Genomic DNA, 27634 nt, shown 5'->3' with positions numbered 1-27634 from the left:
TGCACGCACGCAAACTTTGCTTTGAGGCAAAAGCTTGGCAAATTTAGCAAATATATATAGAAGCTGTCAATCCTGTTGGGGGAAGATAAACACACAGTCAGACTGGCGCTGGCGAATACATGGCAAACTGTCATGACCTGAGAGACAAACAGTGAACACGACACACTACAGAGGGAAAAGAGGGAGGCAGGAAGAGAGGGAGGGACTGTGTTCAATATACAGGGAGGGAGGGGTTCTGTTTAATATAAAGGGAGGGAGGGGATACTGTTTAGTATTATATATATATATATATATATATATATATATATATATATATATATATATATATATATATATATATGTGTTTTGTTTGTCTTTATTTAGTTTAGTTGGCTACTATGCCATGTATGTGCTTTGGCAACACAATTATTTCTATTGTCATACCAATAAAGCCAATTTGAATTTTGAGAGAGAGAGAGAGCGAGAGAGAGAGACTTTTACAATCCTTTATTAAGATTTATAATACAAAGAATTTATAACAAAAAGACAATACTGACTCTAGGGAAACTCCCCAACACATCAGTATTAAAAACCTCTACAAATACAGCGCTTTAAATTCCTAAAAACAAGACTAAAAAAATTAAATAAAAACATTAAGACTCCCCTCCTCACTCACAGAACAGATTGCCTCTCACACACCACTTCATCTGGAACCCTTCTAAGTCATGAACCAATTTAAAACAGGCGAAATCCACCTTGAGCCTGCTCACCACCATCACTCTGAACAGTCTGTCCACCTGAGTCAGCCCTAAGCCTCCCAACTTCAGAATGGACAGTTTTCCCTGCCCTAGAAGAACTAGGAACACACACACACACACACACACACACACACACACACACACACACACACACACACACACACGTACCTACGTTTGAATTCCTATTTCTGGGGTCCTCTCATTGACTCTCACTATATTTTTATTTACTATTTCTAACTCCAGTCAGACAAAACTCCACAGGAGTCGACAACAAACTAAATATCTTGGCCCTTCTTTCTTTTTTTTTTTTTTTTAAGGCATTTTTAAAAATGTGTTTTACAAAGTGGTGACCTTGTTTTTTCGGGAACTGCTATCTCCGTAAGGGCATTTTCTCAAATTCTGTCTGCACATTGATAGTAATACCTGCACCCTGCACCCTGCACCCTGCACCCCACACCCCACACCCCACACCCCACGCGTCAGTTACAATTAAATACAATTCCGCTTGTGGTTAGAAATACCACGCCACCATGAGTCAAGCATAATCAGCGAATAACCAGCCAATCATGTCATTATATGAATACATTAACGACTATGGTTCGTGAGGAGGCAACCAATCAGTTGCCACGAGTCTACAAACGGCTCCGCCCCGGCCAGCCTCTATAATCCGCTTTGTTTGCATTTTTTTTTGGTTTGCAGAAGCACGGATTTGATACAGGAATACTTGGAGGCTGCACAAGAAGTCTGCCGAAGCATGGTTGATGTACAAAAAAAGAACGACAACGTTGTGGAAATGATAAAACGGCTTTCATGCCACAGATAATAGAGTAATGCCAGTTATTTAAATAAAATACACATTTTAAACATAATTTTACATTACTGTAGCCTATGCCCTTTTTTTAAAATAATTTTTTTCGTCGAAAATTTTCAATAATAATTTAAAGAAAACGCAATGTTTTGCGTTCATGAGAAACTGGAAAATTTCACTGACTTTGTCACTTACTGTCTCACAAATGTACAACTACGTAAACGTCTGCCTAAAACATAATAGCACTGTGGATCAAAATTAACTTGCACTTCAATCCATTCAAATACGCACTTCCACCCATAAGCAGTGTCAGTAACCACACATAAGCAACTGCCTTTTAACACACCCACATTGGTCAAAAACCCGCAAACTAAGTGTTTCGAAACAGTGTCTGCCTTGATATGATGGTGAGCGGTACTAGGCACCGCGCCTGAAGAGACGTGAACGCTGCAGCTGAATGTTGTCTGAGCGCCGGCGTGTTTTCTAAACACTAGTTAGACAAACGAAGCACGGCTTTCTACGTGGAAGAAAAGCAACAAAAAAACGATCTGAAATTGGAAATCGAGAACTTAATTATTCAAGAGTTCCTCAGGCAAACAAAAACCGTGGATCAGCATGATATTGCTAAAATCGACATAAACATCTCTCAAAGTAAAGCAGCCCTTTGTGTGTTTGTTTGTTTGTTTTTTATAATCTTGGTGCCACCGTTTATAGTTGTTCTAACGTTATAACTGTTCGCCTAGTCCTTCATCATGACGACAAAGTCCCGTGTCATATACTCTACCGGGATTATTATCGCCCAGTTACTGATAGTAACTGGAATCGCCTTGGTTGTGACTCAAGTCTTCCAAACTCTTCTCCATAACATCGTCAAAAAGGTAAGTCACAAATGAAGTGTGTTTTTAATGCGTGGCATTGCTAATCACTTTAGGAAATGCAAGCAGAGTTGCACAGCACCTAGCACTACACGTGCACCGGCGTAATGTAATGTTGTGCTTGCTGTTCAACTATGCAGTGGTGTTGGTAGTAAGAGTACTATTTCACAAAAAGTAACCACTAATCACGGTTGGCGATAGGCCAGTGTAGTTACAGAGAGGTTTTTAAATATAACAACATGCCGATTGCCAAGGTCATTGATTTGTGTGTTCTCCCTAAAATCGGTATTTTTTAGTTGTCTAATTTGTGCTAGAAACACGTGGTTTAACGGAAAGTAGAATTTTAATAACTAGCAAGATATGTAGTTATTTTATCCGTGTAAATAAATAATTACATAAATAATTAAATAAATACAGTTTAAAATAAAACGGTCTGAACAAATGCATGAAACAAAATGGAATATTTTACAATTTTAGGCACTTGTTAATTTTATTTACGTATTTTTAACCCGTTGCCACATTATACCTAGAACACTGCATTCAATAAGTAGTCTAGAAAGAGCATCTCAACGTTAAGACCACAGGCAGCCTCATGAAACTGAAGACCGTGTAAAGATCTTTAATAAAGGCTGTTGTACTCAGTCCCGTTGGCGGAAGCATTTAAATCATGTGCTTGTTTTTTATTTATTGTTTGTGTATATGCGTCGCATAATATTATGCCTTCTATTGACTGCTGGGCACTCGAACTGAAAGAAACAAAAGGACTACGCTATAAATCAGTGTATCCTGGATAAATATAGTGGTAAAAAAGAATACAGGTAGAATACAGGTCGTACGTTATAGTTAATTTTAGAACAGTCTACTTGTATTCCCTTTGTGTTATTTCATGTAACATACCTTAGTTTGTGTATGTTTTTGTTCCTTTTTATGGGGGTGGGGTCATGGGTGTGGCAAGTTAAAAAGGCTAGATCTGAATTAGGGCTTGTGGTCTTCTCAGTATATACATTTTGTACATGGAAAACCACATAACACTACCATAATACATAAGGGATGGATTGTGCTCTTAAAGATTGGGGGAGGGGTGTGAGACCCTGTGGGAGAGGGAGACGGGTTCCGTTTGGAATACTAGGAGACATTTAAAAGGTGCTGTACCTATTTGATTTAACACCTTCCTCTGGAGTGTGTTTTCCCCCTCCCTGTGTCAGGATTCTGTTTCCAATACTGCACACTGACCCCATTGAAAAAACACTGTAGCGAATGCATTCTGTCATTAATCTGTACAAAAAAATGGATGCAAAATGCTTAGCAGGTAGTATTTTATTGTTATGTCTTGGTTTGGGTACTAAGTGCAGGTTTCATGTTTGTATAGTCATGGAGTTACACAAACATACACCATGGAGCCTGACATAATGTAACCCCCTGTTTGTGTAAATGAATTGATTCCCATCCTTGGGAACATTGCTTTGTCTTTGGGAACCTCAGGTACCGCAAATATACATAACATGCCAAACTTATGACTAACAGACAAGTGGCATTTAACCCTTAATGCCCTACACAGTAGTCTTTACCTGACTGATCGATCGCAGGACCCTTAACGCAACACATGTAATTCTCTACAGGTAATGACCTCTGCAGAGGATAATAATGTGAAATCAGATAAATCTTGATCACCATACAAATGATACATACCTCTATTATGGTATAGTAGATGATATAAAGAAAAACCAGATCGCCTAGGCTGCTTTCAATTAATTTTAAGAATGTAAAGTTTTGTTAGTTTCTCCTTATGTCTCCTCAGAACCTGATTGGCTGAGAGGAGCCATGGGGTTTATATTTGTGAGTACCTTAGTATCGCTGTGAGGCAGTGGTGTATCTGGGATTCACTGCTATGATAATGCATGCTGTTGGAGAGTGGGGTGTGCTAGTTAATCAGTTGCTTTTTAGCATGACCAGAGTGCATGGTTCAGTGGCTTTCAAGCATAAAGAATGACTCTTCATTTACCACACTAGGTGAGCACAGGGCTGCGATTATCATACACAGCTGAAGAGATTTGTGAATCTTGGTACTTATTGAGAGACTTGCAATACACAGGTCTTTGTGTTCTCCAGGTTTGGAATGTGATCATGTAAACAAACATTACGTGCAGTATAGGATTGAAGACATATCTAAATAAGATCTTCAAAAATGAGAAGCATGCAGAATGTGTACACACACAGGCAGACTAGTCCAATTATGCTCATCTGTTTACACATCGTGCTTCAGCTAGGAAACAGACATTTAAAAGGAAACGACACAGGGTCACTGGGGACATGTCCACAGTTAATTTCTACTTATTGTATTTTTTTTCTAATTGTAAATCCTATATTTCACAAATATTTGATTTATACCATTCTTTGTAGCATGTTCTAATATTACATTGGCCACTTTCAGGTGTATTTTTGACTAAAACACGATGGGCTATAAGTTCGAAGAATTTAATGAACTCTTATTTGTTTGTATGGAGAGAATCACCTGTTAATATGACAAAGCTATAACCAAACAACAAGTTGTATTTCTCATTTGGTAATATTAACATTCATTTTCTGTTTAAAAAAAAAAAAAAAAGTTAAATAAAGAATGGCGTTTTGAAGGGTCAGCTATGATATAGCACGCATTCCAGTTACCAAGTCGTCTAGAAGCCCAATTAGATAAGATTGAGTATGTGATGTAAGCAATAAACTATTTAATTGAGATGTGATTATTTCAAACATTGACAGATTAAGAGTAGGAGTTGCATAAAAAATAAACACTTTTTTTGCCTATTTCTACTATTTGCCTATAACAGCTCAGCCAGGATCATGGACAGGGCCCTGAAAGAAAGCCCTATCCTGCAGAGTTACTTCTCTAACCAAGAGAGAATACTGTGCCCATGCAGCTGACAGAAGTGTTCTGGTAATCTGCTAGTCATGATGGTAATGGCAGGTGTGCGTAATTATACCCCATCACACCCTTTCTAATCGATGAGTACGCTCCATTGCTGTAGGAAATGGCACCATGCGTTACAGGTTTTGATTTACCTACTGTAGGAAATGGAACTAGTTTAAGCGGCCCCGCCCCCCCCCCCCCCCTTCCATGACAACGGCAACCATGGCGACTACCGCAGAAGAGAGAAGTAAAAAATCAAAAATGTCTAATTTGGGTAGCCTAGAGAAAAGGGGTAAAAAAAAAAAAAAAAAAAAAAAAGGCAACGGAAAGTAAATGGAACATGTCTGAAGGTTATTTTCTGTAACAGTGTATAATAGTGATTTTTAGTAGTGTTTTTAAGTGCAGTGAACATTCCAAATTCTACCTCCTCATACACCGTGCTTAAATACAAGTTATTCTTTCAGTATACCCAATGATAGCTTAAATATGACAGCCAGGGGCTTGTATACCAGTTGCCGAAATTATGTTTTTCTAACTGTAACTCTTAACGCTTCAGAGCTGTTGCTCCAGAGTGTTCTCTTATTCTCTTTGCTCAGATTGTAAACCAGCCTGTTCAATACCCAGTTGTGCTTTGGCTGTTGCTCAGGCACACAGGTTTGGTGAATGCAGAGGACGTTATTCAGCAGTGGTTTATTCACATGCAGAATACTTAAACAGCTGGAATGCTCAGTACTGTGTTCATTTTTTTTAAATTGTATTTCTGCCAGCTTGCCGCTGGGTGTCACTATGAGTGTTTCACTAAGAAAACTTGCATTTTTGTTTCCAATTCAAAATACGGCCCTTTGGCTTGTTTTGTATTGACTAGATGAGTGTGTACTGTTTTCAGTTCCTCTTACATGGTCCAGTGATTGCACCTTGCATTGCTAACCTACCCTTAGAACAGAGGGCTTGTAAGTGTATGATTTAAATGATCAGGAGCCATGAGTTTGATATATAAACTGTTCCTCCCTTATAGCTACATTAACAATTCATATTGGTAAACCTATTGACTGTTATGATTTATTCGTGAGGTGATTGTGCAGGGGCCTGATTGTTTAAACTCCTGGCACCCTTTAATAATGCACAAACAAGGGACATTCTAAAACACAAGACTGGATGCATGGCTAGTGTGAATTTCATGCCCTAAAAAATATAATTTCTCTTGTTATTTTTCTGGTAAAAGGTTCTCGAGTTAGCCTTCAAGTTTTATATTAACGGCATAGCTGTCAGTTTGTTTTGCCATTTCAGTTTTGCTAGCTTCTTAAGTTTTTGACAGGCTGTGAGACAGAAATACTGTCCATGCAATACACTTAACCAGTCTGCGACAAGCAAATCCCTGATATACTTTTGTTTTTTCCCTTTTAAACAGCAAAGCGTTTTGAAGGAAGGCGCCGATGTTTTTAAATCCTGGCAAAACCCTCCTCCCCCAGTGTACATGCAGTACTACTTCTTTAACTTGACAAATGCAGAAGCTGTGCTGCAAGGGGGGAAGCCGGCTGTTGAAGAGATTGGACCGTACACCTACAGGTAAGCATGCCCAAATGAAATGGAAAGTTAATGTTAAAATACATGAACAAAAGGGTATTTGATCGAAGTGTGCGGCTTGTGAAGGGGTGGGTCTTTGGTTCCTTCATTTACAAACCATAATTATCAAAAGTAGTACCAAAAAGTTGCGGTATACCATCTACTGTATAAGATGTATTTATGAATACCAGACCTCTGACTTCTTACTGTAAAGGTCCTGACTCCAAGCCCAAACACTAACCTGTGTCCTCCAAGTGTGCTTATTTAGTCCCCATTCCATAATACAGAATATTAATTGTTCTCTATTACAGTTTTAAAAATAATGTTGGTAATGCAGAACTAATGAAGTGTTATTCTGGTGTGAGAGTGCAGAGTGACAGCGCTGTGTGGAAATGCCTGCATCAGCTAAAAAAAATCCCTCCAAAACAAACAAAAAAACATTTACAGAAAACTGCTTACTTCTGCCAGCTCAACAAATGATTAAGCTGCAAAAACAGTGCCAAATTTGCTGTATGTTGATTGTACCACCATTTTTGAACATCAGTGCTCTCTGTGACCCCAGGCGTAAAGGGGGGGGAGGGTGCGGGTGCGGTTTCAATGAAGTGCTTTTTGATATGAGATGTACAGGAGGAGGCTGTGACACAGTGGTGTTACAATACTCTAAGTTAGCAGCTAAAAACTTCAAGCCTTGAGTCAAAGTGAGGGAGATGGGTAGTCAAATAGAAAGTAGATAATGGAAACTTTGAATCAACAACGCTTTATTCTAAAACTTAGTACTGAATTATCATAACTACAGTGCTGCAGTGCTTTGAAAATAAAGATTGCATTAAGCGTGCCAAGCAGAAAGAGATTGGGAGCTATTTAAACAGCTGTGGGTCTACAGTAAATGTTTGTTAGGATTTAATGGTAAAACCAAGGTGCTCGCCTGCATTTTGAATGCTTAAAAGTGCTTGAGTGTCTACATACAAAACAGGGGAACCAGGCTTTTGGATCTTCTGTCTGCTTGATGGAACAGCTGTGAGAAACAAAGCCGTTGCTAGTGTTTTAGAGTTAATACATGGGGAATTAGTGTGGTACAAAAAGCAGTGCTAAAGAATACTGTATATCCAGACCAGATGAACAGATTTCTTGGATGTTAACCAAACTGGGCATTTGAATGCATGTGAACTGGATTAATCACACAAAGAAGATCCCAAAACAAATAGCAAAGTCCCAGGACAACAGTGCAGACAGATAGTAATTTAGCCAATCTAAACACACATGTATATAGAAAAGAGTGCAAGGCTACACTGTCTGTTATTGTATGCCACTATAATAGATTTATAGACCTTCTAATACTGTTAAAGGGATTTAGTCCTGCAAAATATATTGCCAGTTGAGCTCCTGATTTGAAACTGGGTTGAGGCAAAATGTGATTTTTAAATTGGGTGTAAAACAGGGGTCATTAATCTTTTAAAAATAAAAAATAATAATAAATTAGAAAAAACACCCTTGAAAGATGACTAACTAACTAACTGTAGGCTGACAAATCATATTTATGGCATCAGTAATTACCTGTGACACTGGGATCACCTTCGGCAATATGTGAAAATAGGAATTGAAAAAAAAAAAATTGATAAGAAACTGTTGCTTACAATAAGGAATATGTGGCAATCCTATCTAATAGTATCATAGAGAATTAAAGTACTTCTTGTGGACATTACCATAATCACAAAGCTCTTGTACCAGTTTGCATCCACGCTTGCAGTGATTCATCGTTAACTTTTGTTACGAATGCTACTGTTGACTGATTGCACTATTACTGCTTAACCATGTGATAAAAGTAAAAACCACTCCTTAAGTGAAGTAAATCATTATAATTGTTAATAAGATTAATGTAGTGAAAAGACTTCTAGGAAATATGTTAAAAGAAATCTACACAGTGTGTTCTTGTAAAAAAAGTACCTTTTAAAGACATTTTATTAGAGAGTTCATCATAAATATTACACTTACAAAAAAAGATTTCCCAGAATCCAGGATTTCTTTTCAATAAAGGACACTGATTTACATGTATACCTTAGTCTTATCTATTTATGTTTTTTTTTGTTTTGTTTTTGTTGTTGTTAGAGAGTACAGGCCTAGAGAAAATGTGACTTTCCTTGAAAATGGAACTATGGTATCAGCTTTAAGTCCCAAGACGTTTGTGTTTCGTCGAGATATGTCGTCAGGGGACCCAGAGGTCGACCTGATAACGACAGTCAACATCCCAGCTGTGGTAAGTGCTGTTTAACATACGCTGTTCATTATCTGGTAGGGCTGGGCTCAAGTGCACTGAGGTAGAGGCTGAGTACACAAAGGCAGGGCGAGACCAAGGCTGGAACACAGGTCAGGGGCGGACATTTATAAACGTCAAGAGCCTGTTGTAACAGATGTCATTTTGGGTGTAATGCAACATGTTAGTTACGAAACCCTTCAAACTGAACATCTTGCCCCACATCATAAAACATGGGCACAGTTTTCATGCACTTGTTTTGCTATCAGACTTCATACAGGGTCTTAAAATGTACTTTGAACATGGTCTAATGAATGAAGTGAAGTAATGAGTTTTTGAATGGGGAAATAAGAGGCTAGGATTAATGGCTTATCAATCACATGTCCTGTATTTACGAGGGAAAGAAATAATGATGGAATATGCTCTTTAAACATAGAATACTATTGGAATATCTAGTAATGTGTTTTCTGTATTCTGTAATGAACACATGTAAAACTCCATTGGAAAAACAAAATGGATTGAAAAATCTAAATATGACTGTTTTATCTGTGGAAACGTCATCCCAGTGGTTGCTGCTGTACCAGAAGTGGAGTTGTTGGTGTTTGTCATGGTGCAGACAAAGCCTCTTTTAACCTGCTGCTGTGTTTTAATGCGCTTCTCTTTTTTTTCTGGCCCCTGGTCATTCTTTGTGCCAGGGAGTGCCATTTTCTGTTTGTTTAGCTTTTCTTCATTGTCTAAATACAGTAGGTAAAGAAAGCTGGACAAAGAGACCAATGTATTTTACAAGACGATGACTCCCTTGTCATGAAAGAAACCAAACTCATACTTGCTGAGAAGGAAAAATTGAGCCACGAAACTATAAAGAGAGAAATATTTACATTTGTGCTGATTTTATGAGTGACTACACTAATATTGACAGTCACTGCAAATTGCAAACTTTTTTTTAACAATGCCCCCCCCCCCCCCATTGATTTCAAGTTGCCAGCCGGTCTAGAAAGGTATATTGAATATTGCTTTCTATTAGCAGAAAATTGACTAAACATTTCATTTACTAATCGGAATTGCCAGTGTTTTGAGCCATCCTCGTTCTTAAGGTCACACAATAGGGTTACAGTGTTGTTGGGCTTTCCAAACGTACATATGGAAATGCAAACTAAATGAACTAAAACACATAATGTTCCTTATGACACAAACCCTGTGCTCTGCTTTGGAAAGACACACAGGCTTCGTGCGTTGATGAATTGCACTTACTTCTGAAACCAAGCCCAATGCGCGCACGACAGAGGCTGTTTCATTGGATACAGGATTCAGTTTAGTGGGTTCAGGTGCTCTGTCAAATAAAAAAGCCCCCTGAAATATTGAGACCTCCTCAGTTTATTTTGTTTGTTTTTTTGACTGGTTTTAAAACATCTGCAATTACCCTTTATTGCATTTCTATACCAGACAGGAGTGTGAGTGACAGCTACAGTGAACGTTTCTTTCCATTTTTCTCTTTTAATAATACAGGCTGTTATGGAGCAAGTCAAAAGTTCCATAATCTTAAGTTCTATTATCTCAATCGGGATGCAGTCCATTGGTGTTGACATGTTCATGACCCGTACCGTTCATGAGCTTTTGTGGGGCTTCAAAGATCCTCTTCTGACCCGACTTCGTCTGTTCAAACCAGAGGTCGAGGAATACTTTGGGCTCATGTATAAGGTATGTATGCTGTGTAGTCCTGTACAATAATCAGTCATTAAGTGTATAGGGAATACTGGATTTCATTCATTACAGTTGATTAGAGGATCATTCCAGCTCAAGTGGCCCAATGGGGTTACTCCACCTCTTACAGTATGTCAATGACTTTTAACAATTCAGGGATGGAAATACGACTCCTATTGCATTTCACCCATTCCAGGTTTTGTTACAAGCTTGATTGGCCACAGAGTATAGGTACTGTAACAAGCTCAGTTGTGTCTTATTAAACTCAAAATAAAACCAGGAATGGATCAAACTGCTATGCAATGGGGGTCTTATTTCCACCCTTGCAATTGTTTTTTTTTTGCTGGTAAGCCCTTGGAACATGATTTTAAATTAATAACATCACCCTTTTTACATGAAAAAAAAAATAGATCAAAGGTCTTTGAAATGATGACATTCAAACTCTTTCTCGCTATGGGCAAATAGTAATAACATTACTCCAGATAGGAATTACAAAAAATCAACAAACACATAAAGGGATAATGGAGTATTTGTTCACAGAACTGTTCTAGTTCATACTAGAATTGTTGGTTGTATTTTTTGAGTGCCACATTGTCTGCACCCAATTAATATTGTGCTAGTTAGTTTAGTAATCAATGCATAGTTGGCTGAATAAACTGGACTGATGAGTCTTTAGCCTACAAATAACTGGTTCAAAAAACGAAGTCAAGAGAGGTAGAGTGATCTTGATTTGGTGGTTGTTGGTGGGCTTATGGGAATATGTTCCGATGCTTTTAATCTCCATGATCCTGGAGATTTTCTGGTTTGAAAAATGCAGAAATGAAGCCCTTTGAGATAACAAGAAACAGATGTTTTTGCTGTCCTTTTGTACGCAGAACAGCCAGCCCTGTGCAGACTGCATTCTAGGACACAGATAGTCGGCACCAACTATCATGCTCCTTATGAAACACTGATAATGAATTTGACTAGTTTTAGTATTGCTGAGACAAACTGTATTGAAATGAATGTGTGTTTCTGTAGCTTCCCTGTGATTGGATTACATCTATTGGTTTCTTTTTTCAGAAAAATGGTACCAGTGATGATAAGTTTGTGTTCCGCACAGGAATACAGGACTACAAAGACTTTGGTAAAATTGTCTCCTGGAACGGTGAAAGGTAACCATTGCAAGGGATATAGGGTGTCAGTTAGGGTGACCAGATGGCCCAGTTTGACTGGGGCTGCCCTCTTTTCCCATCAACTGTCCCGGTGTCATTTGTCCCCAAACTTTAAAAAAATACCATTAATTACTTTAAACGATCAGCAATTGATAATAATTCCAGAATAATGTTTTTCATATAGGTTACTATACTAAATTAAAAATATGCAAAATTATAAACATTAAGAATAAAAACCATAATACACATGGTTATAACAGTTAAACATGGCTATGAACTGGAAAGGGAAGGTGCAGCAGTCAGATGTTGTGTTTGTTAGTTTAGTGGGAAAACAGCAACAGTGATAAAAGCACTATGATAACTCTAAATAGTACATCTCGGCCTTGCTGGTGACCTTTCCCCCATATTTAGTCAAGCAATACCCACTCCCACCATACAGTGTGCTCTGAAAATTGTTTTGCAGCATAAAGATGATTGAAAACCATTTGTCTTCTTTTAAAAGGGTCAACTTTCTGAAAAGTAACTTGCGTAACCTTCATTCCATTTTCTCATTTGAGTCCCTAACAGGGTTACACCAAGGGTATTGTGTATTAGTCATGCTGGTTAGTGTGTCATGTTTCGCTGACAAACAAATGGAAATCTTGACCTGGAGATACTGTGTCCACTGAGACTGTGGTGATTTTGAGGAAAATGCAATGTAAAATGATGTGGGAAACCAGAAGTAAAAACTTTGCTTAATCTTGTGCCTTAGCAAAATGAAGTGGTGGTCCTCGAATGAAAGCAACATGATCAATGGCAGTGATGGAAGCGCCTTTCACCCTCTAATAGGAAAGAATGAATTGCTATATATCTTTTCACCTGATCTGTGCAGGTACTGTATATGGAAGTTAAAAACTTTGACTTTAGTTTTGGATGAAAACATGCCACTAATGCTAGGTTTTAAGATATGAGACAAATGACTAAGTGGTGTAAAATCTTAATAGCACCCACTATTTTTTTTTTTGAGTGACCAATTATTATTTTTATTTATTTTCCCCCAATTTGGAATGTCTAATTATACAGAAGCAAGTCCCCACACAAAACAGGCATTCGGTGGGCGTGTGAGTGTCTTCCGATCTCACAAGTCTAAAGACAGAATATCTTTTATGCCGAGCAATCCAGAGGGCCGGCTACTGATCCCGGAGAACGGAGATCAGCCCTGCTTTTTATCCAGTCTGAATGTGCTCCGCGTCTGGCCAGTAGGGTTCGCTGTTGTGCAGTGATGATGAGGAACAGCACCTGTTGGTTTAAAAATCCCATAGGACCATTTGTCATTTTACTAAAGTATATAACTCAAAACACACTAAAGAGATGTTGTAGAGATTTGCACGAAGGGCAGTTATTTTAATGGTGGCTGCTATTTAAATTAATATACCCGACACTCTCTGTAAATATGTGTGTAGAACTGCAGAATCTGAACTAAATATTATAAACACATGCTATGTGTGTACATGTTGTCTAAATGGACGATCTCTCACATCACTGTTTGATTGTGATGTGACCAATAGAAACCCGACAGTACAGTAGTTTGATGTCTATTCTGGAGAACACTTTGCCAGAGATTTCCACACCCAACTTCCCTGAAGAAACTGGAGGCTGTAATCACTTAGGAATTGTGAGATAACAGTAACATACTAAATAAATGACAACTGATGCAATATATATTTAAATACATTATCTACTGAAAAGCTGAAAAAAAAGCTAAATGCTGTCTTGCCAAACTATGTTGCTAGGAAAGAACTGACCAAGACCCAGACTGACCCGTGTTTAGCAGTGCTATATTTTACTCTCCTACTATTTAGCAATCTCTTGGTGGGTGTTGGGCTCCAGTTTCTGGACATGGTTCTGCAATGTTGAATGCCCAGTGGTAATGTAGTACCAAGGCTCAAATCCACACAGCCTGTTTCACCTTGGTTAGTCTTGGTTCACTGGTGACAGTAAAACCATACACCGGCAGTGGATATACAATGTTTCTATATTGCATGTACCGGCACGCTTCTGTCTTCTGAATATTGTTTCAGATTACAGCAATGAATTTCCTATCCGTTGTTATGGAACTTCTAAATCTTATCTGCCCAAAAAGAGTCTTTGTACCAGTTGTAACTGGATGCTTAATGGCAACATAGCTGAAAAGCCTTTTTTTATAAATATGTATTTAATCTACAGGTCTATATATTTAACCTTTGAAAAGGATGTGGAAATAAAGGGTATACCTGCCTACCGGTTTTCCCCCCCACCTGAAGTTCTTGCCAGTCCTGAAATTAACCCTGCCAACGCTGGGTTCTGTGTACCAGCAGGACAATGCCTGGGAACCGGAGTGTTAAAAATTAGCGTCTGCAGAAAAGGTATTTTTTATTACATTTGTTTTAGACAATATCTGGTTATAAAATGACATATATTGCAAAGACACACTTCAGCTGACTAGGTTAGCGTTGAACATGTGATGTATTGCCAGACTCGTTGTTGAGTTTTGGCCCAGTCCTTCATGCAGAACTGCTTCAACTCAGTGACATTTGTGGGTTTTCGAGCATAAACTGCTTGTTTCAGGACCTGCCACAACATCTCAATGGGGTTTAGGTCTGGGCTTTGACCCAAGTTGTTCAAGTCCTGATGCAGCGAAGCATCCCCAAATCATGACGCTACGACCACCATGCTTGACTGTTGGTATGAGGTTCTTACTGTGGAATGCAGTGTTTAGTTTTCGCCAGACATAACAGGGCCCATGTTGGCCAAAAAGTTCTGCTTTTGACTGATCTGTCCATAGAACATTGTTCCAGAACTCTTGAGGATCATCCAGGTGCTTTTTGGCAAACTTGAGACGAGCATTCATGTTCTTCTTAGTGAGCAGTGGTTTCTGCCTTGCTACTCTGCCATGAATCCCATTTTTGCCCAGTGTCTTTCTAATGGTGGAGTCATGAACACTGACCTTAGCCGAGGTGAGAGAGGCCTGCAGGTCCCTAGATGTTGTTCTAGGTTCTTTGTGACTTCCTGGACGATTTTACGCCTTGCTCTTGGAGAGATTTTGGCAGCACGGCCACTCCTGGGAAGATTCACTACTGTCCTAAACTCTCCATTTGGACAATATGGTTCTGACTGTGGTTTGGTGGAGCCCCAGAGCCTTAGAAATGGCTTTGTAACCCTTTCTAGACTGATAGGCATCAACAACTTCATGAATTTCTTTTGGTCATGGCATGATGTGCCTTTAGAATCTGTGTGCTGACCTTCACTCTGATGGTAAGGGCCAAAGTTAGTCAGATTTATATTGGGCAGGGCTGGCCCAAATCAGGCCTGTGTTAACCAAAGTATTCAAACAGCTAACAGAGTTAACTAAGGGGGCAATAACTTTTTTCACACATGAAGATTGCATGTTTGATTACCTTGTGCACCAAACAAATGAAAGAAGCACCAAACTTTGGTGTCATTTTTTCTCTGACTCCCTCTATATACTACTACAACCTACAAAAAGATCTGACCAAATTCAATGTGAAAAATGTGCAAAAGTGCAGAAAATCAGACAGGGGGCAAATACTTTTTCATGGCACTGTACATATAAATATAAAAGTTCCCTTTAAGTTTCCATGGGAAGAATACATTTGCTCTTGGGTTGTTGCCTAAAACAGGCGACTTAATGCTTATTTATAGTTAAAGGTATTTTACCAACATAGTAACAGCATGCCCAGACTGGATTCCCATAATTCAGGTTATTGTGACTAACAGTGCCATATGTGCTCACTTTGAGTGTTTGAATTTGCTGGATATTGATTTACGCTACAATTGCGTCTGCTTATAAAGATAATGTATGTATTGAAGCACAGTAAATAACAACCATGACAAATAACCCTCTGCTTCCAGGGACGATTGTTGTCTAAATGTATATTCATGTTGTTTATTGGTAATATAATTCCAAAGAGCTTTTTGTTCAAATATCTTTCAGTAGATTTATTTTGTACAGATACTATTGTGAATATGATCATATACCTTCTGGAAGGATTTTTCTTTCTAAAAATAAGTATGAGGCACGTCAAAGTTTACAACTGGACATACTGTCCCTTTTTTTAAAACAAAGGTGGCGTGTGAAAATACCCAGGTGTGTCAACCTTCTTGTGTCAAAGGGCTCTAGATAAGTTTCCCAATAAATGTCCTGCCTTTTGTGTTCAAAATGTACAATTATCACAAATGTGCTATTAAATTACACCCTGTCGTGATTCTAAACAAACAAAACAGAATAGTTTCCCCACTCCACCATGAAAGAGATGTGACTCTTACTACAGTGGATTTCTTCAAAATATATTTAATAGAAAACTGGGATAGGGGTCACATTGTATCTGCCTCCCCATCACACACATAATGCTGAGCTGCTCCTCGCTTTGTTTTATAACTTGACATGTGACCTGTTCTCAGGGTAACTTCTTTACCACAAGATTTGTAAGGGATTTTTTTTTTTTGTTGGTTTATTTCTTGTACTACAGGAGCACCTGTCGTTATCTCATTCCCACACTTTTACCAAGCGGATCAGAAATATGTTGATGCAATTGAGGGACTGTCTCCAAACAAAGATGATCATGAAACCTTCCTAGATATTAACCCAGTAAGTGACAAAGACTTGAGTATACTTCTGTTTGCGATGGGGGCTGGAGAAGGGAAATCCTGATATTAACTACTTCATAATCTCTCTTTTCTATATGCAGTAAATCCATCATTCAGTATTCTGTAATAATAAGAACTGGAGCAGTCATTAGCTGCACAGTCCTATCACTTTGAAGTTTAAATGATTGGCATTGAAAGTGTATTCACCATGAAATGTTACATAGGTGCATAAATAGCGCCATTTGGTGTTCATAAGTGAATTGGCAGTAAATGTCATCTAGACAATGCGGGGAAGCTATAAAAAAGGCCAACAAGATGCTCGGGTACATTGTGAAAAGTGTTGAATTTAAATCAAGGGAAGTAATGTTAAAACTGTACAATGCATTAGGAAGACCTCATCTTGAATATTGTGTTCAGTTCTGGTCACCTCGCTATAAAAAGGATATTGCTGCTCTAGAAAGAGTGCAAAGAAGAGCGACCAGTATTATTCAGAGTTTAAAAGGCATGTCATATGCAGACAGGCTAAAATAATTGAATCTGTTCAGTCTTGAACAAAGAAGACTACACGGCGACCTATTTCAAGCATTCAGAATTCTAAAAGATATTGACAGTGTCGACCCCAAGGGACTTTTTCGGCCTGAAAAAAGAAACAAGGACCAGGGGTCACAAATGGAGATTAGACAAAGGGGCATTCAGAACAGAAAATAGGAGGCACTTTTTTACACAGAGAATTGTGAGGGTCTGGAATCAACTCCCCAGTAAAGTTGTTGAGACCCTGGGATCCTTCAAGAACCTGCTTGTTGAGATTCTGGGATCAATAAGCTAACAACCAGACAAGCAAGATGGGCCGAATGGCCTCCTCTCGTTTGTAAACTTTCTTATGTTCTTAAGTGAGTACATCAGGTACCTGCTAAAATGAACAAGCTACATTTATATTAATGATTGCTTAATACATGAGTTACTGTTGTGTTGTCACTAATTCTTTGTATGTTTTACAGCTTGGTGGTTTCCCTGTGAGAGCATGCAAGAGAGCCCAGATTAACATTTTATTGGATCGAATTGTTGGTTTCCCGTAAGTACCACGTGGTTTTTACTGACACACCAGGGAAGGGGAAATTGCTCCTATTGCATTACAGTTGGGTCCTTTTCAGGTTTTATTGTGAGTTTAATTAATTAAACCTAAAGCTGACGAGCCAAAAAAGCTGATATGCTCATAGTAAACCTGCTAAGCTTATTTTGCATTATATTCCCTTATGTAAAGTCATCTAAAATCTGTGTTAATCAAGTGTGGAAAAACAGCCATATGTAGTGTGTTATTTATTTATTTATTTATTTATTATTTTCCTTCCATCAAAATACATAAATTATTAGGATTACATTTAATATGATAAACTTAATGAAAATAGGCAGTGATTTATAAATCCATATATAGTGGAGAAATCTAAAAGTGCCCCCCACATTTAGATTTCTCCACTATATATCGATTTATAAATCACTGCCTATTGGGGTGGGTTTTTTAATTAACTTTTTTTTTTTTTTTTTTACTAGATTAACATGTCTTTTTTATTTGTATGTATGTATTTATTTATTTTTTTTTTTTTTTTAAGAAAAAATCTGAACCAGACTTTATTCCCTGTGATGTTTATAAATGAGGTAAGAACTTGTTTTCAAATAAAATTGCATACAGTAGATTTTTTTTTTTTTTTTTTAATATATTCCAAATATATTTAAATGTGAAAAATAAGCCTGTGGTGGTGGAGGTTGTCTATGAACTTTTTCCACAGTATCGGAATTACAAAAGAGCAGTGAAAAGATAAAGCCTGGCAGATCTGTACAATGTACACACTTTAAATGAAATCTTAGAAAATGGTGCCACATTTTAATAAGAAACCAAAGTTTTTATAAACCAGTGGTGCATGCTCTTTTATAGTGGTGGGAGTTTAATTACCTTATGTTGTTCATTTTTGTTTTTAATGTGACTTGAACCTTGTACTATAAATCCCTAGACATTAGCATGTAACACTTTCATTAATTTCATAAGCTGAAGAAATCCTGTTTTCTGATCCAAAATGTTAAGCAAGTGAGTTGACACACAGCTACTGGGAACTTCAGCATAATAAATTCCAGATTATAATGCAGCCTCACGCTAAATGCATTCAAACATGTTTAAGCACCATAAATTCATGTGTTAGACGTGGTTGAATTTCTATTTCTATTTTATGGAAGTAATATTTGAAATTTCATGTTCAGCAGTTTTCAGTTTTAAGAAGCAGCCTGTGTATTGCACTGTGGTGTAATGAACTGATTAGATGTTCTTCCCAGTGTAGCTGTAAGTGATGCTGAGTGTGGTTGCATGTGTTTCAGAGCGTTGTGATTGATGATGCATCTGCCAAAAGAGTGAGGACATTGTTGCTGATTTCAACCATTGTAACCAACTTCCCCTTAATCATTGTGGGGTTTGGAGCACTCCTGCTGGGTGTCCTAATAATCCTACTATGCAGATCCCGAATGCAGAAGGTCAGTGTTGACTAAATATTGACTAGAAAATATTAAATAAATTGGAGATTTTATCGTCATGTAAACCATCTTATTTAATTAAAAAATTGACAAATTAATCATTCTATAATTGTGAATCAAATGCCGGTAGCCGATTTTGAGTCAAGCAGATGTAGTTTATTAATTAAGGATCCAGACTTCCTTTGAAAATGTTACATTATTTGTAACCTCACTTTTGTGAAGGTTTGGGATTTGGGAAGGTGCTGATTACCTTACCTGGAGAATGATGTAGCTGATAAGTAATTAAGCTGGTTGGTTTAGTCTCAAACCACCGAAAAGAGAAAAAAAAAAATCCTTTTGAATCGATTTAGAATACAGGAAATCTAATTAAAAGTAGTGGGACCCAGTCAAAGAAAAGAATTCGGGGGTTCCGAGTGGCGCATCCAGTAAAGGCGTTCCGCGTAGAGTGCAGGATGTGCCCCATAACCTGGAGATCCCAGGTTCAAGTCCAGGCTAAACACAGCCAACCGTGACTGGGAGTTCCCAGGGGGTGCGCACACTCGTCCGAGTGCTGCCTGGGTAGGGAGGGCCTAGGTCAGCAGTGGAATCCATGGCTCACTGTGCATCAGCGACCCCTGTGGCCGCCAGGGCGCCTGTGGTTCTGCAGTGGTGCCTCCAGATCTGTGTTGTCCTCTGGCACTTAAGTCTGGTGGCCTCGCTGTAGATCCGCAGTGCGAAAAATGACGGGTAAAAAATTGGAGATGACCTAAATTTATTATAAAAAAAAATAAAGAAAAGAAGTCAAATATCTCCTTGCTCATGCCTTTTGTTTGTCTGCTGCTTAAAGTGATTGTAGCCATCAAAATCATTTCATATCGCCTGCCCTTTCTGCACTTCCATTCACTATTAATGGCTCTCAGATGTGTGGTTTTGAAAGATGTACATGTTATCATGATATCTGGTACTTGCCTCTCAGGAAGGTTTTTAGTATTTCACTTCCTAGATTGTTTTACCTCAAAGCAGGTCTGCAAAGCATGTCAGTCAATTGGGAGAGGGTGTTTCTTTCAAGACCACACATTTGTCCCCGAGTGGCTCACCTGGTAGAAGTGCAGCTGCGTGGTGCTCAGGGTGAGTCATACAGCGCAGGTTCGCATCCTGGCTGTGCGAAGTAGGCCTGTCTTCACTGGGGGTTCCAAAGGGAAGGTCGCATTGGTTTTGGTGCGCCCGTCAGTTAGGGAAGCAAAACCGGCAGAGACAGTTTCTCCTCAGGCACCTGGTGAGCTCAGGGCTGGCCTTTATCCTCCAGAGGTTAGTAGCTTGCTGACGTCCACTCTCGAGTTCCTGGGCGTAAAAGAGGAAGCTGGCTTAGTCATGGGATTAGTGGACAGGAAAAATGATTGGACATTCCAAATTGGGGAGAAAATCAAGGGTAAAATAACCCTATGTAACACAATTTACCAGGACAGTGATATTTCAAAATATCACTATTTCCAATGGGAAAACGGGCAAATGTGTAATCGTAAATCTCGAAAAACTGCTCACTTCTAAATCTTTTGTAGTCATTTTTATATTGCTTTAGTACAAATACATGTCAATTTGGATTCATATGTTGTTTTTTTCTGACTTTATGTGAACAAAAAGACACACATTTGCCCGTTTTCCCATTGGAAATAGTGATATTTTGAAATATCACTGTCCTGGTCACAAAAGCAAAGTTTGTGGGGTTTTTGTGGGTTGTAGTAGTATATAGAGGGAGTCTGACAGAAAAAAATGACTCAAGTTTGGTGCTTCTTTCATTTGTTTGGTGTGCAAGGTAATCAAACATGCAATCTTCAGGTGTGAAAAAGTTATTGCCCCCCCCCCCCCCCCCCCCCCCCCCCGTTATCCTGATTTGGGCCAGCCCTGGCCAATATAAATCTGACTAAATTTGGCCCTTACCATCACAGTGAAGTTGTCAGCACACAGGTTCTAGAGGCACATCATGCCATGATCAAAAGAAATTCCTGAAGACCTCCAAAAAAAAGTTGTTGATGCCTATCAGTCTGGAAACAAAGCCATTTCTAAGGCTCTGGGGCTCCACCAAACCACAGTCAGAGCCATATTGTCCAAATGGAGAAAGTTTGGGACAGTAGTGAATCTTTCCAGGAGTGGCCGTGCTGCCAAAATCTCTCCAAGAGCAAGGCGTAAAATCATCCAGGAAGTCACAAAGAACCCTAGAATCTAGGGATCTGCAGGCCTCTCGCATTGGCTAAGGTCAGCGTTCATGACTCCACCCTCAGAAAGACACTGGGCAAAAATGGGATTCATGGCAGAGTAGCAAGGTGGAAACCACTGCTCACTAAGAAGAACATGAATGCTCGTCTCAAGTTTGTCTAAAAGCACCTGGATGATCCTCAAGCGTTCTGGAACAATATTCTATGGACAGATCAGTCAAAATTGGAACTTTTTGGTCAACATGGGCCCTGTTACGTCTGGCGAAACCCAAACACTGCATTCCACAGTAAGAACCTCATACCAACAGTCAAGCATGGTGGTGGTAGTGTCATGATTTGGGGATGCTTTGCTGCATCAGGACCTGGATGACTTGCCGTCATTGAAGGAACCATGAATTCTGCTCTGTATCGGAGAATTTTACAGGAGAATGTAAGGCCATCCGTCTTTGAGCTGGAGCTGAAGCGCAGCTGGGTCATGCAGCAATATATGATCCGAAACAATCAAGCAAGTCTACATCAGAATGGTTGAAGAACAAGAAATTTAAAGTTTTGGAATGGCCTAGTCAAAGTCCAAACCTAAACCCCATTGAGATGTTGTGGCAGGACCTGAAATGAGCAGTTTATGCTCGAAAATCCACAAATGTCACTGAGTTGAAGCAGTTCTGCATGAAGGAGTGGCGCTGTGAGAGACTGATCAATAACTACAAGAAGCGGTTGGTTGCTGTTATTCCTGTTAAAGGTGGCGTAACCAGTTAAATGGCGTTACCAGTCTAAATGGGCGATTACTTTTTCACACAGGGGCACTGGATGTTGCATAACTTTCTTTAATAAATAAATGAAATAAGTATCAAAACTGTGTTATTTGTTCACGCAGGGTCCCTTTTATCTAATATTAGATTTTGGTTGAATATCTCGTAACATTCAGTGTAAAAAATTATGCAAAAATGCAGAAAATCAGACAGGTGGCAAATACTTTTTCACACAACACCACTCAGTGTGTGTGTGGTGTGTGTGCCTCATATATATATACATACATATGAGTGTGTGTGGTAGTGTGTGACACAGTCTCACTGCAATAGCGATGATTGCAGCACAGCAAAAAGTGTCAATGCATTGAAAAAAAATAACATGAAGCTATTTTGTCTTGTAAATAGCTGTATTTATTTATTTATTTATTTTTAAACAGAAACCCACAGCAAAAGAAGATACTGCCTACACTCAAGTCAGTGAGAAGCCAGAGGAAAGCTGTGAAAACAACTCTTGTGCAAATATTCAGTTGAAGACCTTTACAAGCACTTAATACATAAGGACACCCCAGAGCAAACATTGAAGGAGGGCAAAACATGGTTGGGTTGGATTGGGGAGGGAAGGGTACATTGGTTTGGTGGTGGGACATTGCCATAATAATTCTAACAATCAAGACATAACTTCCTTCTTTCATGTTTTTTCACACATTGCTGGTAATGACCATCATTTTCTCATTTCTAGAATGTGCTCTGTGCGGCTATCCGGAAGGACGGTGTTGCAAATAGCTTAAGCAAGCTGCACCATCTCCCTTTCGGTGGCAGTCTGCTTCGAACCACTTTTAAAAGCTGTTTGGATTGAAGCATGGAAAGATTGACCTGTTTGTGTTCACGCTGCAGAGCTGGGATTTGAGCCCAGTACCTACTGACTCTCAGCCCGTAGCCTTTACCATTGGGCTACAATGCAGAATAGTAATAATGCATAAAATAGTTAATAAAATAAAAAAATCTGGCAGAGCTGTAAACAACGCTGTGCTGCTACTTTCCTTTTTGAAGTTCTTCAGTGTCGGTATACAATCAGGGATACCACAGAATAAATCCCAGTTCTGTTGGCAACAGTATACTTTTCATTGAGAGGTTCCTCTTTATTCACATCAAGCTCTGGGCTGTTTCTGTGAAAATCGGAAAGCGGGCCAAATACTGTTAATCACGACACTTGTTAGAAATTGTATTTATTATTGTTATTTTTTTTTTGTGTAACTTGCTTTACATTTACGTGGCTAAAATGAGTATAATGTAGGCAATAGGCTTTTTCAGTTAGTTGTATAATTGTGAAATAATATTGCTGTGATGGACATGCCTGTCTCCTGCTAGATTTCTGAGGCACAGTTCCCGTGGGGATTTGCAGTCCTTGTTTTAGATTAGCTGCTGATGGAACACACAACTTAAGAATTCAGAGGTATCTATGGTAACCATCACTGCTGTATTTCCATTGTGTGCCCATAGATACAGAAGAACACTAAGGCATTACTAGGTGTGTTAAGCAACTGAGCATCTCTGAGCAATTTTTTTTTTTTAAATGTACTCTGAGCTGCTCGGGGGGAGTGGACCTGAGCATGCTGTTGAGTGGCTTTTTTCACTGAGGGGCTCACTTACTCTGCGCACCCACGATGTACATAGCCAGTAGTGACTGTGGAACTGTGTGTAAAGCACATGAAATATAATTTTTTAAAAACATTTATTTTTATTAAAATAATCCCGAACACAGTGTAAAACATGAAGTCCCATACACAGGCAAAAACATCAATAATAATAAATATATATAAATACTAAGAGCAGAGTAGTCCGAGCCAATGAGTGGTAGGTTTCCGTGAATGTGTGGCCAATTGATTTCAAAGTAAAGTGAATGTGATTTTTTTGTTTGTTTGGTTTGGCTGTTTCAGCTAAATACATTGCTTTACAACGCATTTGTGAGATTATAAATAAAGCAGGTGGGTTCTTATTTCTTTGAACTTGTTATAGGGGTGTGACTGTCTTTGGTTATTACACCCCAGACTCAAGTACTCTCAGGTTAGCTGAGTGCTGACATAGTCAGTGAATATATCTGAGCCAGGGTTTTTAATCCATGAACTTTTGCACTGTGGGCATTTTCTCCAACCATTACAGCAGGCACATGTCCTGTGCTTTCTATAGTCATTAATTTCACTAACCCTTGTACAATAATACCAATCTCTATGTCTGTCTTTTTTCAGACATATTTGAGGTAAAAATCTAGTTTTATACAACTGAAATTATATCAATGAAAACTCGATAATACAAGAATGGTGGTGTACAACCCAACACTGTAGGGTTATAAGGCTGACCTTTATTCTACATGAAAAAAATATTACTTTTTGTAAATGATGGAAACTTTAAGACCCTCACAGTGACACATATCAAAGCGAGTGATCTTAGTTTTACTAACTGTTACAGATTAAATATGCTTGCAGTATTAACTACAGTTACAAATACAACAAAGGCCTCAAAGCAGGTTAAAACTCTTTTATAGCAATTGATACATTTGTAATACTTTTTGTATGAAATGAGGTTTTGTTTTTGAAGTGTTCCAATGTGTTACTATGTAAGATTCGAAGCCATAATACATTTATTTAAAAAAAAAAAGGGGGGGGGGGAGTTCTCATCCTGACATATTAAATATGAGGGTCATAGGCTAGGTGAGACACTATATTTCACACACATTAGTCCAGGATTTTTGTATTGATCATAAATGCTGACAATGACCGCAGATAGAGGTTGCTAAGCAGCACTTTTGTAGTTGGCACGGTAGAAAAGGGACCTGCTGTGCAGGAAGTGTACTTTGCCTGAAGCAAGCTGGTGCATCACTTTGTTTTGGAATGACAGTGAATTAATTCCTGGTGAGGCATAGTGTTTCTGTGTGTGTGTGTGTGTGTGTGGGTGTGATTATTTTAACTCAAGCCTCAGACAGGGTCTGGAGGATATGTGGTATTTCTTAAAACTGGTGGCGTTTGTCCAGTATTTCAGTAATTGGCGATTTATTAGGAAATTAGTCATTGTCACCTGTCAACAAAATACCAGTGTACAGCTTGACTATCTCAATTAGTGTCTCTGTACTTCCATTTCTAGTATACATGTACCTTGTGTGTGCAGGATGAGAACTTTCACATGATCAAGTATCATTGTTGGTGTTTTTCTAATCGTAAATGTATGCAAAAACAGCTATTCCTTTACATTTCATATACAGTGCATACTGTATGTGCTATTGCTGGAAAAGACAATCTTGGAGATTGTACATGTGGGCAAACGGTTTCATTTTTGTATAGGATTTTCAAATTTGTGTTACACTGAGTATATGTAAATTTGTGAGTCATGTGGTGGTATCTAAAACAGAAAATTGCAGAAAACATTTGTTTCAATGTCTATTTTTGAACAATTGTAGTGTTTCAAATTACAAAACAATAAAAATCTTTTCAGTATTGTGTTGACATTATTTTTTTGTTTGTGACAATTCTGTATCTTTTATAATACATAGTGTGTGGTGTAGAAAGCTAAATACAATTTTTTGATGTCTGTTAATTAAATACACTTCCATACAGTGTCAAAGTGTGTCAGTTTAATTACAAAGGGATCTAATTTGAGCGATGTAACATAACAAAAGACCATAAAAAAACAAACTGACCTTAAAAAAAAAAAAAAAAAAACACACACACTATATATATATATATATATATCCCCCTCTGTAACTAATCCTAAAGCATCCCTCTAATTGGAGTATTCTACTCCAGAGTATAATGATATAATGAACTACTTTAGGGTCTGGATGGAGGTGTAATTGGTTCAAGTAAACAACTTAGAACAAGGTTGGAACAAAGGCCTGGAGCTGAAGGACCTACTCGAGAGGAATGCTTTATTGTGTTAACCTGCAGAGACTTTCCAAAGTGAAGATGATTTATTAAAAATGAAAAGCGGGGCAGGGGTAATAATATCTCTTCTAAAGTACTATATATATATATTAAACTAAATTCCATATAAAATAAAATGTCAGCAGCATTTATCTATAGTATATTGTCGGGGATGGTCGCGAGAGGATAAGGTCACATTTGCTGATTAGTTGTAGAGGGACTTTATTGAATATGGTTCACACATTGACAGCAATGCTTCTCAAATACCCTGTTCTATAAGTAATTACCCTTTCAGAAACCTCGCTTTACCATCCCCGTGTTCTCAATACTTATACTGTAACTGTTTATATAATTAAAATGGCATGACATGTAGACTCTAGACTCGCGTTAATCTGTGCAGATTGGGACCGGTTTGAGCCAGGATTAGTGAAAAACACAGATTAGGCGAAATTCAGTTTACTTTTTATGAAATCCCTGCGCTATTAATTGAAAACTCGAAACATGCAATAATACAAATACAATATAATGTCCCAACAGCGGTCAAAATATACTGTACATCAGGGTGCGATTTGATTGTATTAACACGATTAAAAAAAAAAAAAAAAAAAAAAAAAAAAAAAAAAAAAAAAAAAAAAGCAATGGAGTTTAGTTTCACGGGAGCCAGATCGTAAATTTCCGCTATATAAAGTGGATCAGGTTCGGATTCTACTCACCCGTCATTGGCTTGGTTTACATGCACTTGAAAAATCGATCTACAGTCACGACTGTGCGACGTTGTCACACGAATGCATCGTGATGGTGAAACAGCAAAGTCCCTTTGGCAGCGCGACTTTAAGGGCATCGCTTTCTCACGATAAAATAGTTGTAAAAACCCATGTAAACCGGAGCAAGAATCGTGCTTGTGGCTCACGAGATTTCAGCAGTGAAGAGACGGTTTTTCTGACTTAATATCCCATGATCTCCGTCAGAAAGGCCGTACAAAAGAATAGACCCCACCTGCCCCCCCAACACACACTGTACATTTATTGACTACTTCAACACCACTCATACCTACAACCGCCTGTACATTTTAAACACCAGCAATAATAAAATGAAATGCAAATGGCTACTTCTTTTTATTGTAATGTTTTTATTATTTGAATGCTCCATGTCAGTTTTAGTAATTTCCTGGACTAAATTGCACTCTTAATAGATAATATGGCCGCTGCCTTAACTTTACAGATCTTTTACAATCTCACGGTCATACCAATGCAGGTACACTCGCGGGTGCTCTGTAAATAATAATAATAATAATAATAATAATAATAATAATAATAATGTAAGACAAAAGGCGAAAGAAAAAGGGAAAATAAAACACAGTAATAAGACTACAAAACAAAGGTGTTGCACTCTGCTACCTGCACGGCCCGGGGCCTCCGTCCTACGCTCATGCGTTCCCTCACTACCCTATACAATAATCGGGGTCTGCATAAGTTTTTTCCCCGCTGCAAAAAATACCTTTACGGTTGCTTGCTTTGTTCTCGCATAATGTGATGATGCCTCCTAGTGAACATCGAAAATCTGCTGCAGCTGAAATGTGCAGCTAAAACCAGTTTTAGTGGAATTTACATAAACTTTCCTGTAAACAGCAAGGCAAGATAAA

At 38.4% G+C, this 27634-nt stretch overlaps 1 protein-coding gene across 1 annotated transcript; it reads left to right on the top strand.

The window, feature by feature from the left end:
* The first annotated feature begins 1470 nt into the window (after positions 1–1470).
* LOC121316253 (lysosome membrane protein 2-like) lies at positions 1471–25797 on the top strand. Its single transcript, XM_041251213.1, has 12 exons — positions 1471–2423; positions 6734–6891; positions 8995–9142; positions 10646–10837; positions 11903–11994; positions 12746–12865; positions 14200–14378; positions 16503–16621; positions 17619–17692; positions 18228–18273; positions 18985–19137; positions 22516–25797. The coding sequence occupies exons 1-12, from the start codon at positions 2298–2300 to the stop codon at positions 22627–22629; spliced, it is 1521 nt and encodes a 506-aa protein (XP_041107147.1). The 5' UTR covers positions 1471–2297; the 3' UTR covers positions 22630–25797.
* The last annotated feature ends 1837 nt before the right edge of the window (positions 25798–27634 follow it).

This window comes from Polyodon spathula, chromosome 1 (assembly GCF_017654505.1).
Source record: "Polyodon spathula isolate WHYD16114869_AA chromosome 1, ASM1765450v1, whole genome shotgun sequence".
Classification (NCBI taxonomy): domain Eukaryota; kingdom Metazoa; phylum Chordata; class Actinopteri; order Acipenseriformes; family Polyodontidae; genus Polyodon; species Polyodon spathula.
Note: the sequence above shows the minus strand (reverse complement) of the source record. Positions and strands in the feature narration are given on the sequence as shown.